The sequence below is a fragment of the Protopterus annectens genome, chromosome 8.part0, assembly GCF_019279795.1.
Source record: "Protopterus annectens isolate FY-2018-M chromosome 8.part0, PAN1.0, whole genome shotgun sequence".
NCBI lineage: Eukaryota > Metazoa > Chordata > Ceratodontiformes > Protopteridae > Protopterus > Protopterus annectens.
This window is the reverse complement of record NC_056741.1, coordinates 1972822390-1972840127: the sequence shown is the minus strand read 5'-3', so window position 1 is coordinate 1972840127 and position 17738 is coordinate 1972822390. Positions and strand designations below refer to the sequence as shown.

The following is a 17738-nucleotide window of genomic DNA, read 5'->3' as shown; positions in this document are numbered from 1 at the left end:
TTATTAATGTAATCAAATGTTTGCTTCTTCTCCACAAACCCACATTGATCCATATCAATCAATTTTGGCAATAGCTTTGCCATTTATTTAGCTATTATAGACATAAACACCTTATAATCACGGATTAAAATTGAAATGGATCTAAATGAGCAGGTTTTGTTTGCTTGGTCAACTGGGAGTTTGGTTGACATCTGCTTAATCGACAGCATTTGGCCGTCTATACAGATAGTCGGCAGGTGATCAAGATCAAAAATCCCTGTGTAGAGATATATTCCCTTTCCTCAGGAATTGTGCAATCTTGGACTTTGTATATATAATTATCATGGAGTGAGGGGGTCACAGGCCCCCACTTGGGGTGGTGGTGTTCTTTATGTTTTTTTAATTAATATTTGCATGTGCTGAGAAGCAACCTCCGAGAATACGTAGTAGGAAGTTGACATTTCTGTTTTTGACATAGTAGTTTCCTTCAATATATCAGCATTTGTGTTAGTCAACAAACTGAAGGTAAATGTTATGAAGCTGGATCTGATGGGTTTTTAATGTATTTAGGTAACACAGCCACAACAGCTTTCTTCCAGGATGTCGGTACTTCCCCTCCTTTTAAAATACCGTTAAACAAAACTTTCCAGATCTTTATCACTGTCTTCCTTTCTAGCTACCAAACTTCCACAGGAATATCATCTATTCCTAGAGACTTTCCTGTAGTTTTTATCATCTCCTTCTATCTTAACATCTATCTCTAACCTTGGCATATTTAAGACTTCCGTAAATATTTCCATTTGTGTTCTTTCTTGATTTCCACTTTCTCTGCTTTATACAATTTTTCATAAAATTTCTGAAATATCTCTAATACAGGATATCTTGTTATTTTTCTTGTTATAGTCTCCCTAAGTTTGGCAACAACCCTTTCTACTTTCTGTTGCCTAAATTATTCTGCTAAAAGTTTTTGTACTCTGGAGTTTTAATCAAAAACAGCTGCTTAACAGCAATCTTTATGAACTCACACATATTGTCCAGATGCTTCCTTATTTTCTGTTTAACATGCTGCAGTTGCACCTCTTCTTTTTCTATGAGATTCCCCTTATTCTGTAATACTTTAACCTTTGCCATCCCCACTAAATAATTATTGTTACTTCCTAACCATATCTCTTTTTATTTTATTTCTACGCTAATTTTAAAATCCACTTTCATTTTATCCCACTCACTAGCTATAACTTATGAAGAAATTTCTATCTTCCCTTATAATTCTTGAATCATTTCCACTACCCATTTCTTAAATTTCTCTTTTTTAACAGGTGCCAGTGTCTCATTTTTAATTCATTATCCTGAATTTTTATCTTAGTTTTTATTGAAATATGATCAGAAATAGTTATTGGATGTGTGTCAAAGCTTTCAATCAAATGCACATGCTCCTTTGAAATATAATTTGTCTAGTCTTGGCCAGTTGTACCTTGGGGAATACGATGTAAATTCTCTCCAAGTTCCTACTACTGAATTCAAGTCTTCCATACCATTTTCTTAAATTTCTTCAGAAATCTACCCCCTGATGTTATATTTTTCCTTCTACATTCCCCAGACACATCTTTAAATCAAGTTTCCATTCCCACCTATAAGTTATATTCCCTGCTGAAAGCTGATTATTTCTCCCAAAATTTTCTTAAGCTACATAATAACAGTTTAAGGTAGAATATAAATGCATGCCAGTGTAATACTCCTCACTTGTAAGTAGCCCCTTCCTTCCACAAATGTAACATTGTTATCATTTCCCCTATTCTATCACTATTGAAGCTCCTGTAGAAATTAGTATGACTACCCCTCTCCCTTTTCCTTTGTCCCTGATATTCTGCTGAATAGCTATCCTGAAATCCTTTATTTATCAAGTTTAGATGCTCATTTTTTTCTGAATGTGTCTCCTGCAGCATTACTGTTTGCACTCAGCATTTTTAATACAATGCAATACTCTTACCTTTTTGTCTATACTTACGAGGCCACATATGTTCCAAAATAATATGGATAGTGTAGCCATTATGATAAGACATTATTTCCACCTATTATACATCAGACAGCTTTTTTAAATGTACATTTCCAACCTTTGTGTTACACACACACACACACACACACACACACACACACACACACACACACACACTAATATCTTGCAGGTCAATCTTTTATACAGTTGTTTCTTGTCATCACAATTTGAACCTATGTCACATATTTCAAGACTTCTGGTTTTAATGAAAAACTTCAAACAAAAAAACAAACACATTCACACAACAACCCTCATAACCTACTAACTTAAAACAAACATGCAGAGCTATGCACATCTTCAGATAATGAAATTTAACTCTCCTAATAGGTACAGTTTGACAGCTGGCCCTACAGGCATTGCCTAACCTAAAATTAAAGTTATGCATAGTAAAGCCTATTTTACAGTCTGTGCTCCCAGTTATACTTACAGCTGTCTTTTTTTCTTATATCTATTCCCTTCCTGGATGAGAAAAACAGTGTGTATGCTTTCAAAAACATTAACATTTAGCTGTAACAAAAACTGAACTGGCTGCCTTTAAATAAAACTAAATTATACATTGTTTTAGTGAATGCATTGATGTATTGAGGCTGCTAGGAAAGCTGCTATTTCTTATTCATTTTTAGAAATTTCAGACTTTATTTTTTCCTGAATTGCTTGCCTTGTACATTTTAATTTTACATTTTGCTTAGCAAACAGTACTCAGGACTCTTGAGATTAATTACCTGCACCTGGAGACAGCTTGTCTCCAAGGAGACATAAGAAGAAGATGTACAACTGCCATCAGCTGCAGACTTCTCAACTCACACTGAACATTTATTTGCTAAAGGAAAAAAGAACAAGCTAATATTGCATTCACTGTGTTTTCTTATTTTTCAAGCCCACTTGCTACAGAAGCAAATTGTTTTCAGATTAAGCCAATGGCATTAATCCAGACATTCACCTATATAAAAGTAAGAGAAAACATCTCATCTACATATATTATAATCAATGAACTTTTACACCCCACTCCACCCCAAAAGCCTAAGATTACAGCATATTAACTTAAACATGCATTTATCCAGCCTTTCTTCTCTGTTTACATTGTAATGCCTACATTTCTGAAAACTAAAAAAAGTACTTGTTTACCATTACAATGTGTAATATGTTAGACTTACAATCCTTCTGCATTATTTTGTACCACTGGGGTAGCATCGTCTCAATTCAATATGTACTGTTAATTATTCTGCAACCTCTTGTATACTTTATTCCTTCATTTCTGTATTTTACACCATCTCAATTCAATATGTCTTTGCAACCTCTTATTTTTATATTTTTTCTATTCAATTCAACTTGTATTTGCTGCTGATTATGTAACCTCTTTTTTATATTCCATCCTCTATGTTAACACTGTTTTTTTAAATAGTTCTGTTCTATGTTTTTTAGAAATGTATTTTGGAGATTTTCTCCCCAGGCCTCTGCTGAAAATGGGCCTTTCAGGCTAAGTCAGACACTCCTGGTAAACAAATGTTAAATAAATAAAATAATAGCTTTATTACATGCAACAATCACAGAAAAGGGTCATCCTCAATCCCCTCATTTTAAATACACCTGACTACATACTACACAAATCTGCTTTGCTATATAACATGCAGTTTATATCATTGAATGTGTTATACAAGTACTGTTAAGAATATGAATTGTTTTACTTATGGTTACTTCTTCCCTTTTAGTGCCCTTCTAAACATTAACGACATGCTTTTCAGTCCACAAACATCAACAAAAGACCAATATTTCTCAGCCAGTTATTCTTGCAAAACTATATTTCACAAATGTGATTGATGCTTTGTAATCTCACATTTATTCACTAATTTCAATTTTGCTGTCTTTTTCCTATTGCTCTCCATCTCCCAACACCAGACTCTGGTTCAAGTCCAAGGTACTCCTGGTTCTCCTATTCAGCTCATGTGCTTTTTGTCTGCCTCTCAAGCATTTTCCTTTGGAAATATTGGGAAAGGTTTAACTGGAAAGCATCTCTATTAGCTTTATTGTCAGAAGAATGAGAAGCACAGCCCCCTTCTGCTTGATTGCTCTGTTTTTGTTGTATAGACTTGTTTTCCTCCTTAGCTTGTTCTGCATCAAAAATGTCTTTGAACCTCCAGGAAAAAAATATTTTGAAGATAGCTGGATACAGCAGCTTGAATTTCATACCTGCCTCCAGACATTTCCTGACTGCTAGGATAAATTTGCTTCTTGCCTGGTCTTCAGTGAATAATTATTTTCCACAAATGCTCTACCGTCTTCACTTTTTAATACTTTTCACTTCAGCCAGTGTTTTGTCAGGATCAACTATTGCTGCTTATATGATTGCATCTTTACTAATACACATCTTGGCTGCTTTCTCATAGCCAGGTTTGGAGCATACACTCAGTCTTCCCTTTCAATTAACAAATCCTGTTGTGGAATACCAGTCCAGTTGCTCATCTGTACCTTCATAAAATTATTAAAGTCTGTTTCTCTCAGATTTTTTGGTAAAGCAGAACATTTCAAGTTTTCTCTATGCATTCTGTCATCTAACTCTACCATTTTTAAACAGCTCTTCTTGAAAACTCTCATACTGAGACAACATTTTCTGCATTTTGATCTCTGATTTTTGCAATGTTATCACTTCATTTGAATAGCTGCTTACAGCTTATTCTATTTTTATTTGAGATGATATTCAGTGTTTCATTTATTTTAATTAATTCTGAGTACATCCAAAGATGGAACTTGCTTTTTCCTGAACAGCTGCAAAACTCATCCCAATCAAAGTTTTGTCATCAACTTTACTAGTTGATTTTCTTTCAGGATCTCTAAGTTTATTTTTTGTTGGTATCAACACAGTGTACTTACTAGCCAGTAACTGAATTTTGCTAAATTGGCAGAATTACTAGCCCTTATTTCTCATTTTTTTTCACACTGGGAGAGCTTGAATTAAGCTGTTGATCAGTGTGCAGTCATCTTGGAAGTCTCCTAATTATAATAGGACACTGAGAAACAATACCCAGCAATTTTCTGACCTGGAATTACCCACTCTGACCCTAAAGTCATAGCTAACATACAGAAATATTTAGTGATAAATTCACTCCAAAAACAGCCATTGAATATTTAAATAACTCTTAGTATCATATTTTCTGACAGATCACCATGGAACAAGTCCAGGCAGCATTCTCTAAAACTGCAAACACCATTGAAATCCCGAATATTCCTTAGTTTCATACATTGTCTCATAGATCATCATGGAACAAGTGCAGGCAGTGTTTTCTCTAAAACTGCAAACACAGCATCTGTGGGGTTAGACAGTTTACCTGGATGTCTATATAACAACAAGACACATACCCTGTAAAGTCCTCCTGCACTTCTGTAGTTTAAGCTAACCCACAGTATATGTCTCAAAGGTGTGGAAAACAGCTGCTGAAATGGCCCTGCATAAAAGGGGTGCTACCATAGACCCCAGGAATTACAACACCATTAGTATAACTAGCTTAATTTGTAAGGCTATGGAACTCATCATATCTGACTTCATATTTTCACAGGCTCACATGTAAGTACTAGGCTAGCTGCCCTTGCAAGCCATTTTAAATCTAGCCAGTTTATCTTTTTGTGCTCCTGTTAACTTATCCCATTTTGTTAGAGATTGGCCTTACCCATCCCATATTAGATGGATCATACCATAGATAATTTGAGGAGACCAGCGCATGGGATAAAGCATTTAGGAACTGTTTCTGTCCATTAGTAGTACCGGGGTCAGTGATGGGATGAATCTTCTGTTTCCAATCTACTAATCCAAGTTGCGCTTGAATTTGGACAGGACTGAAGTTTGTTTTATGTGGATGGGGAGTCTTTTCTAGAGCAGTGGTATCCTCTGCATGATGTACCTGTCAGTCCAAACCATTCTGTTGCTGTTGCAGAAATTAGTATAGATCCATAGACTGAGTGTTTTTATGCCATTTGACTTACTGATGTGTAATAAATCCATCAGTAATGAGTTGGAGGATGCCTTGTATGCCAGACACAGATCATCTCTTAGCATTCTGTAGGATACTGAGTATACTGACAGGTCTTTGAGTTGGTCCATGTAGGAATTGTTGTTTGTCTTTTAGGAAGGTATCACTGTGGGAGTTACAGTTGTTGCATGTGTCTGGGCAGATACATGCCAGAGGGGGCATTATATTCAGTGATTTGCTTATTGAGGGCTGAGTAAAGGGAAACAATGACATCCCTGGATCTAAATATAATCCCTTTGTTTATAAGCTGTGCAATATAGAAGGACTTTCTTGCAACAGTGGACACATTGGTCAAAAGTGAGGTCGCTGTCCACATAAGTTCCCAAATACTGAACAACTGGGTGAACTCTTAGGGACATATTGTCAATGTGTGGTTCCCTGGGATAGATGACTTCCCAAAGAATACAATAATGCATTTTTTGGCATTTAATTTCTATCCATGATTTTAGCACCAACTATTTATTTCTGACAAACCTTTCTGCAGGATGGCTAAGTCATCTGGGGATTCAATGACTGCTCCTAGCTTGTACTCATATGAAAATTTAGTGACCCAGAGCCCTTTGGTATATGCTTTTACTTCAGAAAAATAGATGCCAAACAGGAGAGGCCCCAACACAGAACCTTGGGGGACTCCACTGATGACTGGTTTCTTTGTGGAGGTAACTTCCTCTATTAGGATTTCCTGTATCCTATCTGTGATCCAGCTGGCAATCCAGCAGGTGACATAGGGGTTTATTCCCATTTTATGTAGCTTTTGTACTATGCCTATGTGGGGAATTGTAGAAAAAGTTTTGCCAGGTTGAGGTATGTCGTGTGTACTATTCTGCCTTCATCCATTGCTTTGATGACCTTTTCAAAAAATCCACCAGGTTGAGTAAGATCTCCCCAGTGGGTACTCTGAATAATTGCTCAAGGGCATTTTGTATTGACAAAGTTCAGGAGTCTCTATGCTTGTGCACTAGTGGTGGTGTATGTTTCCCAATCTATAGCTGGATAGCTTAGCTCACCTAGGAAAATAGTTTTGTGTTTAATACTGAGTGGTTCTAGTTCCTGTAGGGAGGCTCTGTGGCTTTCTTATGTCATAGAGGGAATTCTATATCTAGCTAATATATGGATTAATATCATAAACTTTGATATTAAAATCTCATACAACTAGACTCACAATAGTTTGATTTTATAAAGGGCAGGTCATGTTCACTTAATTTAGTAAATTTTTTTGAAAGTCCCCACAGAGGTAATAGACAGTGGCATATCTAGACCTGACCAAATCCTTTGACACTAGAACCTGTGCTGGCATTTTAAATAAATTAAAAGACCTAAAGGTAGACCCTTACATGGTAAAATGTAGTACAGAGTGGCTGAAGAGTAGAACCCATAAAAATAAGGTGTCCAGTGTCATTTCAGAACATCACCTTCTGGATCATTATTAGGACAACAAGTAAAACAAAAGAACCAACTAACACAGCACTGTATAAAACACTTGTTTAATCCAAAAAATAAAAACAGTAAAAAATATATAACAGATGAGTGCTTTCACACCAAAGGGGCTACATCAGATCTCAAAACAAAGTAACAAACAGTGCTTAAATACAGTTAGGAAAGTTCAAAATCACCTGGTCACGTCACATTACCTCATCAAAGGTTTTAAAGGTATATGCTCACTTAATCCTTTTCCTTTGTCAGATTGTAAAATTAACTTCCATTTAGCTACTAAGCATTCTGTTTTATTTTTAATAGCACCTCCTCTGGCTCCTACATTCAATAATTCCACAACTAAACACTTAAAAGAGTGTTCAGTATCAGTGATACAAATATGCTTATATAAAGCATTCCTACTGTCACATCTGCTTATTTCATATGAGTGTTCCCTGATATGATTCTTCAACATTCGATTCGTCTTACCAACATAGTAACATCCACATTGATCACAAACAGCCAAATAGACCACATTGCTACTAATACAATCGGTAAAGAACTTGAATTTAAAAGTATGTCCTGTAACAGGATGTATAAAGGTATTATCAGTTTGAATGTACTTACACATGTTACATAATCTGCATGGATGTGTCCTTTTCCTAACCGAAATACCGAACAATCTGTTGTTAACTAGAGGTTTATAGCAAAGCAGTTTCTTAATGGAACTATTAATCCTATTGCAAAAGTGTGGAGCTTCACCAAAAAAGTCCTTGTGTCTGGCATCAGTAGTCGAAATATGCCAGTGCTTCCTAATGATATCACAGGTAGGTTGAATGTCATTTGAATAGGTGACACCCATTCTAAAATCATTTCTGTTATTATTTTGTCTTACCAGTCTGACAGAACCCACACTGTAAAAGTTGCAGACTCCAAATCTGACTTCAAAGCAGTGACAAATGGAGTGCCACAGGGTTCAGTCCTGGGACCTCTCCTGCTTGGTATCTACTTCTCTGAAGTACAGGCTAACACAGAAGGCCTTTGGCTAGCAAAGTTCAAAGATGACTGCAGACTATGAGCCATAGTCGAGTCCCCAAATGATGTGGACATCCTACAGAAGGGCCTCACTGAGACAGATGCCTGGTGTTAGAGCCATGGCCTCAAGCTCAATGTCAAAAAGTGCATTGTCATCCCCTTTGGTAAAAACTCTGTACGCATGAACTACCACATAGGCGGCAGTCTACCTAATGCCAAATATGTGATAAGAAACCTTGGGACCCAGGTGGACAGTAGTCTCTCCTTTGATAATCACATCACCGCAGTAGTCAGAAAATCCTTCTACGTGGCACACCTCATCACAAAAGGGTTCTTATCCAGGAAAAATGAGGTCATTGTTCCCCTCTACTCGACACTCATTAGACCCATTATAGAGTACAATGCCCCTTTTGGAATGTACCTCACAAGACATCTGCAGCAGCTGGAAAGGCCATAGAAGTACCTCACAAAGAGGATTAGTGGCCTCAAACAGATGCCCTACACTGACTGTCTCAAAAAACTCCAGCTTTACTCTGTAGCATATCACCTATTCTGAGGTGATCTCTGCCTAACATATAAAGCTATGTCAAACCCAGAGCTGTTGGACATGCTACACCTAAAGAAATCCCAATCTCTCCAAGCTACACTCTCTAGGGACCTATACCTTGTCACCACAATAAACAGGACATGCTGGAGGGATTCATTCCTGTCCCAGAGACTTCCAATACTCTGGAACAAGCTACCCATCTATGTCAAGCAAAGTTCCTCATTAGCACTATTCAAGAAAGATCTTGATGAGTAGATGAGAAATAGGAAATACACCCCGAGGATCATTTCTGTGGCTCTGCTCGACAGGGGCACAGGAAAATTACTTTCTTGGGTGGCATAAGCCAGGGACCCTTGTTGGCTAGGCTTACTTAAGCCCTTGGGCCGATAGCCTAGCACCTACCTATGAACCTATGAACCACAGTGTCAACACTATAGTTAGAAAAATAGGGTCTAGCTGAATCATTTCTATGTGATAGAACCTCATGATGCGCCATCCCTATCTCATGTTCAGAGTACCTCTTAGAGTGAAAATCTTCACTCAGAATATCAAAAGAAGAAAGCATATTCTCATAATTTCTGTTCAGTCTTGTATGTATATAAAATTGCTCTTTCATTGCATTACACTTTACATACTTGGGATGCATACTGTGGTAGTGCAGTGTGTTAACTTTCTTGCTTGGTTTACTATAGAACTGAATATCAAAACCATTAGGGATATTCAAGACACAAACATCAAGAAAATGTATCGAGGTTTGGGAAAGCTTGAATGTGAACTTTAAAAATCTGTGGTCTGATGTAAATAGTCCACAAACTCATTCAGGATCTCCACTGAGCCAGTCCATACAAAGAACACATCACACACAAAATGTACATAATGTGAGATGTACTGGAAAAAGAAGATACTTCTGCGTAGAACACATAGAGACTCCCAATATGCACGCACCATGTTGGCATAACTGTTTGCACCGATGGTGCCCATGGCTACCCTGACCTTCTGATGGTAATAGCTGTCATGAAAAATGAAGACATTACTACTAAGTATAATGTCAGGCAATGAACATATCAAGTGTATTTGACCTGTGGAATATTCAGAGTTCTTAGAGAAAAACAGCCTAACAAAGTCCAAGCCTACCTCATTAGGAATTACGGTAAAAAGGGATACTGCATCCATGGTAACCAATATAACATAATTTATACTATTTCTGCAAGACCAATGAAACAGTTGCATCAAAAAATGTTTAGTGGCTCTAAGTACAGTATTTGTCTTATCAATAATATGGCATACCTGCTTTTCAACAGGTTTTTTTGACATTTTCAGTCACCCACCCATGGCCTGAGACAACGAGGCTCATGGGTGGTTTACTGAAATACTTATGAATCTTAGGAATGCCATAGGGTATTGGAAAAGTAGGACTTTCAACCATAAAATAATCATACAAATCTCTGCTTTCTACACCTTCCATTAACAGTTCATGAATGCTATTATGTACATTCTAAATAACCTTAGCAACGTCACTTTTATGGCATTCAGTATAAGTATCAGGATCATTTAGCAGTAAATACATACTTTCAAGATATTTGGTAGTATCCATAAGCACGGTGGCAACACCTTTATCTGCAGGGTGCATGTAACCATGCTCATTTTAAATCAACTCAATAAGAGCTTTAAACTGAATGCCAGTAAAGTTATGTAATATCCGACAACGTTTCTGTCTCATGAACTCATAAATGTCATGTTCACATAGCTTTAAGAATACCTCAGTGAAAGGAGAGTTGATTGGAACAAACTGGCTAGGCTTCCTATAGCCAGTATGCTCATAAGCGATATTAACATAAAGGATCCATTATTGGGACCAGTCCTAACTGGCATAGATATTTTTGGACCAGCACACCATAAACCTTGACCTATGGCTAATCAAATTTACCAGTGACTTTAAGTTGAGTGTTATCATCTAATTCCCCTTCTCTGATACAAAAGTATTACAGTATGAACAAATAATCTATACAAACCAGAGGTGCATACAGAAAGGGCTAAAAATAAAAAAAAAATGCGGTATTGTCACATTTGGCCAACACCATCAGCAGCAGCTGAACTCCATTCCAAGTGGACATGGTTGTTAGTGACAACTATCTCTTCTTCAATTACTTAGCCGTAACAGTGGTTAGGAAATCCTTTTATTTACCCACATAATTTCTAAAGGCAGCTTTTAGGTGCAAAGGAGTTATCATCCCTCTGTACTCATCCCTATTTCTTTCTTTTTTTCTTTCTTTTTATGTTTTATTTACCAGGTTGACCTACTAGGCAGGATCCTTTTTCAGCCCTATTTATTTATTGCTTTATTTATGTTTTGTTTAGCAGGTTGTCCCCTCTAGGCAGGGCCCTTTTTCAGAGGGACCTGGGATAGATCAATAATATAAAACACAGTTTTATACTGTACAGTTCAAACAAATATACAGTAAAATAAGAAAGCAAGATAAAACTGAAGTCACAAACAATGCAAAGCAAAGATATAAAATGCAAATACAGAATGTAACTATAATGCTGATAAGCTTTAGCAATGAAATTAGACTAATTATTGATGACCATGTCCCCTTTGGCACGTACCTAGCCAAGCATATCAGCAGCTAGAAAGGCTCCAAACATTTCCTAACAAAACAGATTATTGAAATAAAGACAATCAGTTATCAAAACAGGATCAAAACCTTTTTACTGTCTCTATAGGGTTCTGCATTGTATTCTGTGCCATCAAAGAGCCATGCCTACTGGATCTGATCTACATCCACAACACAAACAGCTTCATGACACAGAATCACTCCAGTAACACCTTGGAAGGTAAAATGTATTACCCAATGGTTAACCCATTCCTGGAATAAATTGCCCCTGCATGTGAAATAGGGTATCACTCTCACATCAGTCAAGAACAACCTATATGATTGGATGGCTACATATTCTTTCTTTCTTGACCTGACATGTTTTGCCCTGCTGGAAGTGGAAGCTGCTATATAAAGTTAATATTCAGCAAGGCAGAGATGGACTCTACACTTACTTGCCTTGTAGGCCTTGTAGAAAGCTTAGTACTAATACATTTTAAACATTACATTCAAAAGGACAAATTCCAGTTGGCTGTGTATCAGCTTGGTGTGTTGCCATAGTATTAGTGTTGTATGCTGTATTATATAGTGGTTGGTAGGTTGAGAAGTGTACTGAATGGGAGTTGGATTGCATATGAAAGTGTGAGAGGTTAACATAAACAGAGTCGTAAAATGCATGCTAACTAGTAAATGAGGGTGTAAGTGGAAAGAAGGATATAGAGGTAGTACTGAAGAGGAGAAGGATATTATTGTTTTTTCAATGGGATAAGATACTCTTAAAAATAAATTTAGCTATGAATAACAAAGTTAAATGGGACATTCCCGGAAGGCAATAGAGTCTGAGTTTTATGTAAAGGCATGGTTTTGAAAACATTCCAGGTTGGATGCTTCTTTATATATGATTTTTTTAAACCTGGGATCTGCATTTAAGGTAAGAATTCAACTACCTGGTGTGGGAATAGACCCACATCCTTGAGCACCAAAAGCAAGTGTCCTACCTGCTGAGGTACAGAGAATGCTAAACGAATCCACTTACTTGGTGTGGGAATAGACCTGCAGCCTTTGGTACCAAAGGTAAGTGAGGTACCTGTTGATCTAAGGAGACTGCTATAATAACTCCAACTACCTGGTGTAGAAATATACCCCACAGCATTCTGCACCAAAGGTGAGTGTGCTATTAATCTCTGGAGACTGCTAAAAAAATTCAACAACCTGTTGTGGGAATAGACCCTTCAGCCTTCTGCACCAAAGCATACCTATTGAGCTACAAAGACTGCTAAATTAATCTAAATACCTAGTGTGGAGAATAGATGCCACAGCCTTCTGCACCAGCAGTCTCCAACCTTTTTTGCACCAAGGACCGGTTTCATGTAAGACAATTTTCCACAGACTGGCCATTGCACATACGTAATAAAACATAATAAAGTGCATATTTATTTAGTTGACATTTGCTTTCTGGGGAGATCTGACTGGACTAGAAGTACATTTTCAGCCGAGACCAGGGGAGAAAAGCTCCATAGCACAATAAAAAGACAAAAAGACAATTTGTAATAATTACCAAAGAAAGTGTACATTCTTCTTAACAGCACAATATTGATCTACTATGGTTCAGAGGTACGTAAACCTAATGGCAGCTTTACTGACCCACAGCTTTCTGCAGCAAAGCTGAGTTTCCTATCTACTGAGCCTACAGAGACTGCTCTTACGTTTAAGTAAGAGCTGACTATCATGAGTTTTGGTGGAAAGGTTTCCCAAGCGTGAGAGCCCAGAACTGGAAGTATATAGTCAGTGCAGTGTAATTTATGTTTAAGGGTGTGCAGTGAAGGCACAGATGGGATCAGACCCTGTAGTTTATAGATTAATGTATGTTATATAATCTGGCTGGCAAACACTGAGAAGGACTTAGATTTAGTTGGCACATTAGAAAGCTGAGGAGTACACATGTAAGTATGATGGGAATCTAATTTTCTTTTCTATGTGGAGCTAGGGAGATTAATCTAGAACTACTATTGGAGGTTGTTTATAGTAATGTCAGGTTCTGTTTGGAAGCTGCAGCAAAGACAGGCACTCCATACTCAACTTGGACTTAGAACCTTTTCCTTATTGCTGTTCTACTCACTGGTGATAGGATGTGGGAGATTTTCATAATAAAAAAATAAAAAAATTAAAAAAAAAAAGGATTTTGTTGATCTCATTGTTGGTGATCTCCACATGACGTTTGGGCTGCTGTTCTAGACAAATTCCCAGATATCTAGAATGTGTAATTTTTTAAGTCACCCTTGATTGTTCTAGAGTGTGCTCCAGTTTTGTGTGGCTAAGAAAAGTTTTTGCTTGGTGCAAAAGATGAATACATTTATCTTCTTGGCATTTAGAGTGAGCTTGTCTCGTAACCAGTTAAGGAGTTGTAAGGGGTATTTTTCCATTTCCTTTTAAATAACAATGTCATCTGTGTAATTATTGTTGGAATATGTGGGAGTTTTGCTGGTAGGTTATTGATAAAGAAGGAGAACAGTAACGGAGACAAGACATATCCCTACGGGACTCCTTTAATAAAAGGGGGATGCTGTTGATGTTGAAGGGCCTATCTGGACTTTGAAGTATCTGCTTGATACATTGATCCAGTTTAGGGGTTTATTGCTTATCCCCCTGACAAGTCAGTTGACTAAGAATGAGTGGTCTAATAGGTTGGAGGCCTTCATGGGTCTATGAAAACTGACTCAGTTATTTGGCCTTTATTCATACATTCAAGGGTACCATTAGTGAAAGTGTAAATTGTAGTCATAGCCATCCTCTCAGACCAGAATCCATGCTGTTTGGAGGAATGTACTGCAGTGCTGTGGATATATTCTGCTAGCCGGAGGGATACACGTTTTTTCAAATCTTTTACCAAGAGCTGTCAGAATAAACTTCTTTTTGCTAAGCTAGTTTGTTAATTTTTGGGATTAGTTTGAAAACTGCCTGCATTCATTCCACTGGCATGCTATTTTTGGTCAGATGAAAGATTGTAAATGTTGCAGCAGGGGAGCAGAAGATAAGGTCTGTATAGTGAAATGAACCAGGGGTGCAGCCAATTGGCTGGAATTTGGTCTCATTTAGCTAAAATAAAATGGTGGAGCATAGGAAGGGAGTTAAGCTTCATAGTTAATGTGGCTTCATAGTTAATATGAAGAGACTTTAAAAAGTTGAAAAGAAGTCTGCTGGTAGGAAGGATGTATGCTCATCTCCTGAAGGCATTTACTTGGGGGCTGCCTAGTAATTTTGTTCACTAATTCTCAGAATTGTTTGGTTATTTAAAGGGTATTTTGGCATGATTGCAGATAGATGGCTTTACACCTTCTAGTAGCTTTTTTTTGTTTTTTTTTACTAGGTAATTTCAGAGGATGACTTTATATCTGCTGTCTGTTGATGAAGGCCCTAAGAATCCATATATTAAGGTGTTAAAACAAGGATGCTCACCTATCAGAGAATAAAAAAAATTAAGTCTTTGTAACATATAACTTTAGAAAATAATTTATTTTGCAGGAAAAACAGGTGTTTGTGAGTGCAGTTGCTCTTTGGCAGCGGGTCTGCTAGTGCAATAATTAGTGACTAGTTAGTTATTGAAAGCTCTTGTTTACAGGCAGTAATTTTGTTTTTGAGTTCAGGGTCAAAAGGTGATTAATCTTTTTTAGCTGAGATATTAAAGCAAAATGTAATAGGGCAGTGAACGTTTAGTTTGGGTGAACAAACAGAAATGAATGTAAAGCTATTCAGAATGTGTAATTCCCTTATTCTTTTGTTGGGCTATTTGGTATGTTGGATGAGACCAGTTATGAAGTCTTGGACTGCAGTTTTGGCTTGATTTAGAAAGTTTATATTGAATTTATCTTGAATGATAATACCTTTGAATAGTTTAGATTGTCGCACATTTACTACATGTTTGAAAATGTATTAATCTGCTATATGAGAATGTAACTTGATTCTACAACTAATATTTATTTTAATCCATTGTTTTATTTATTCCGCTGTATCACAGGTATTGTTTCTGTTCCATTAGAAAACGAGCTGAGCATTGAAACTAAGAAGTACATACAAAAGAATGACAAAGACAGTGCAGAAGTTAAACTACTGAAAAAGTTACTTGTAGAAATCCTGTTCATCAGGCGTGAAATGATTCTGACTCGAAGGGAAGGAGATGCAAAAACTGAATGGAATTTAATTGCTTTTGTACTTGACAGGTTAATCCTCATAACCTACCTTGTGACTCTGGTGATTATGCTTATTGTTGTCCTGTTTGTATGGATAGCATGAAGTGAAAAAAAAGCATAGTCTTTATTTCATCCAAACTCACAGCACTACATTTGGTTGTATAAGGACAAATACCTGTCATGCTTGCTATGTAAAGTGGTTATAGGTTTTACTCAGCAATTGTATTAGTTAATGAAAACAAGGCAGAATGTTACTGGTTTTTATTACAACATAATAGGAAAGCTACAACTGAAAAACGAAGATGTGCACAAGCTGAACTACATCTATTCATACAAACTTTGCAATGGTGACTTTTAACCATGACAATATTACTGTTACATGATAAATTGTTGTAACATGCCAGAAATACTTTCCTGTAAAGTAATGTGTATAATATAACTATGTCTAACATGACTGTAGTTATGATGCAGGAGATGTATTCTTAATTTTAAATGTGTGCTCTTTAAATGGGTGAAATAGGCAAGACAGACAAACAGACATGCAGACAAAGGTCTGTCTTTAAAGAGAAATTTATTAGATGGTTGTACCACATTAGATTTGAGGAGCTTAAACAGATTGTACAGTATTTCTGGTATAGCCAGTGTCTCCTAGCATTGCTTCCAAGCATCGTATCACTTAGCTTTCCTTCAGTTCCACAGATCAGTTGTTGTTGCTTTCTTGGATTGCATTAAATGTGTTTGTGTGTAACAGCAAACAAGCATAGCTTCTCCTTTACTTTCACTGCAGTGTTTTGTGTGAAGATGTTGAAACAAAGTCATGTAACAGACCACTAACCCAACAAAACAATAAATAAATGCATATAGTGTAAATACATCCTTTGCTTTTTGTGCATTAAAATGGATTCATTCCAGTATCCAGTCTTGAACTTTAAAGAAACCACTTTGTAACTTGGGTCTAATGATAGAAATGTTTATTTCAGCACAAAATAATGATAATTTGTGAGAGCCTGGATAGACCACAGTTAGGGTGCATGTTGCTGGTAGCCATGGTAAAAAGAAGGAGGCCAATAAATGAGCCCCGGAGACGAAGTAAAACTAATCCATCTAACAATTTGAGACTTATTAAATTCATAAGTGATAATCTATTTATGGAATTGTATTTCATGTATCTTTTGCTGACCAGTTTAGTCCCACTAGATCAGTGGCCTCTTTTGGGGGGAAATACAAGGTAGTATTCATACAGACTAAGAGAAATTTGACCGAGGCAGTGAGAAAATCCCTCTACTCTTTTCATAAATGCCATGGAATTTTTTACATCCATGTCATCTGAACTACCGCCAGCTTAGGCAGATGGGACCTCAGCTTATTGTTTTGTATGAAGGATGACACACTAAAGTGCAGCACTCCCCTACCCTCATGCTGTATTGCAGTGTCAATAATGGAAAATGAATTAAAGTACTTGGGATGGAAATAGAACCCAAAGCCTTTTGATCACCCAGCATCAAAGGCAAGTGTACTAATTGTTGAGCCTTTGACACTATAAGTCCTGCTACAAACCACTTTTGGCAAGATGGGACAATAAAAGGCCATGCTTGGCAGTACCAAAGATTTTCAGTTTGTCAGTAAAGATGGCTTTGACACAATAACCTAAACTGAGTGTTTTTCTTAGTTGATCTATGAAATCCAAAAGAGCAGCTTTTTTGTAAAGTGGTCTGAACCCACTCTAGGAGGAGGAATGGGTGTTGTGATCTGTTAATGTCATCTTAGCTGAAAGGGACAGATTTTCCAAGAAAACGTTTAGAAATTCATATGGAAGATAGTGTGCAGGTGGTGGTGAAGGCATCTCTCACAAGTTAAGAAGTATAGTTGTACTGTATGAACACATACATAAATGCATGGAACTAGCCA

At 36.9% G+C, this 17738-nt stretch overlaps 1 protein-coding gene across 3 annotated transcripts in view; it reads left to right on the top strand.

The window, feature by feature from the left end:
• Nucleotides 1-16704, top strand: part of LOC122809774 (5-hydroxytryptamine receptor 3A-like) — a 402161-nt gene extending 385457 nt beyond the window's left edge. For all 3 annotated transcript variants that reach the window (XM_044081508.1, XM_044081509.1, XM_044081510.1), the window contains one exon: nt 15659-16704. In XM_044081508.1, the coding sequence (XP_043937443.1) occupies nt 15659-15933 (275 nt within the window). In that variant the 3' untranslated portion in view covers nt 15934-16704. The remainder of the gene's footprint in view (nt 1-15658) is intronic.
• The last annotated feature ends 1034 nt before the right edge of the window (nt 16705-17738 follow it).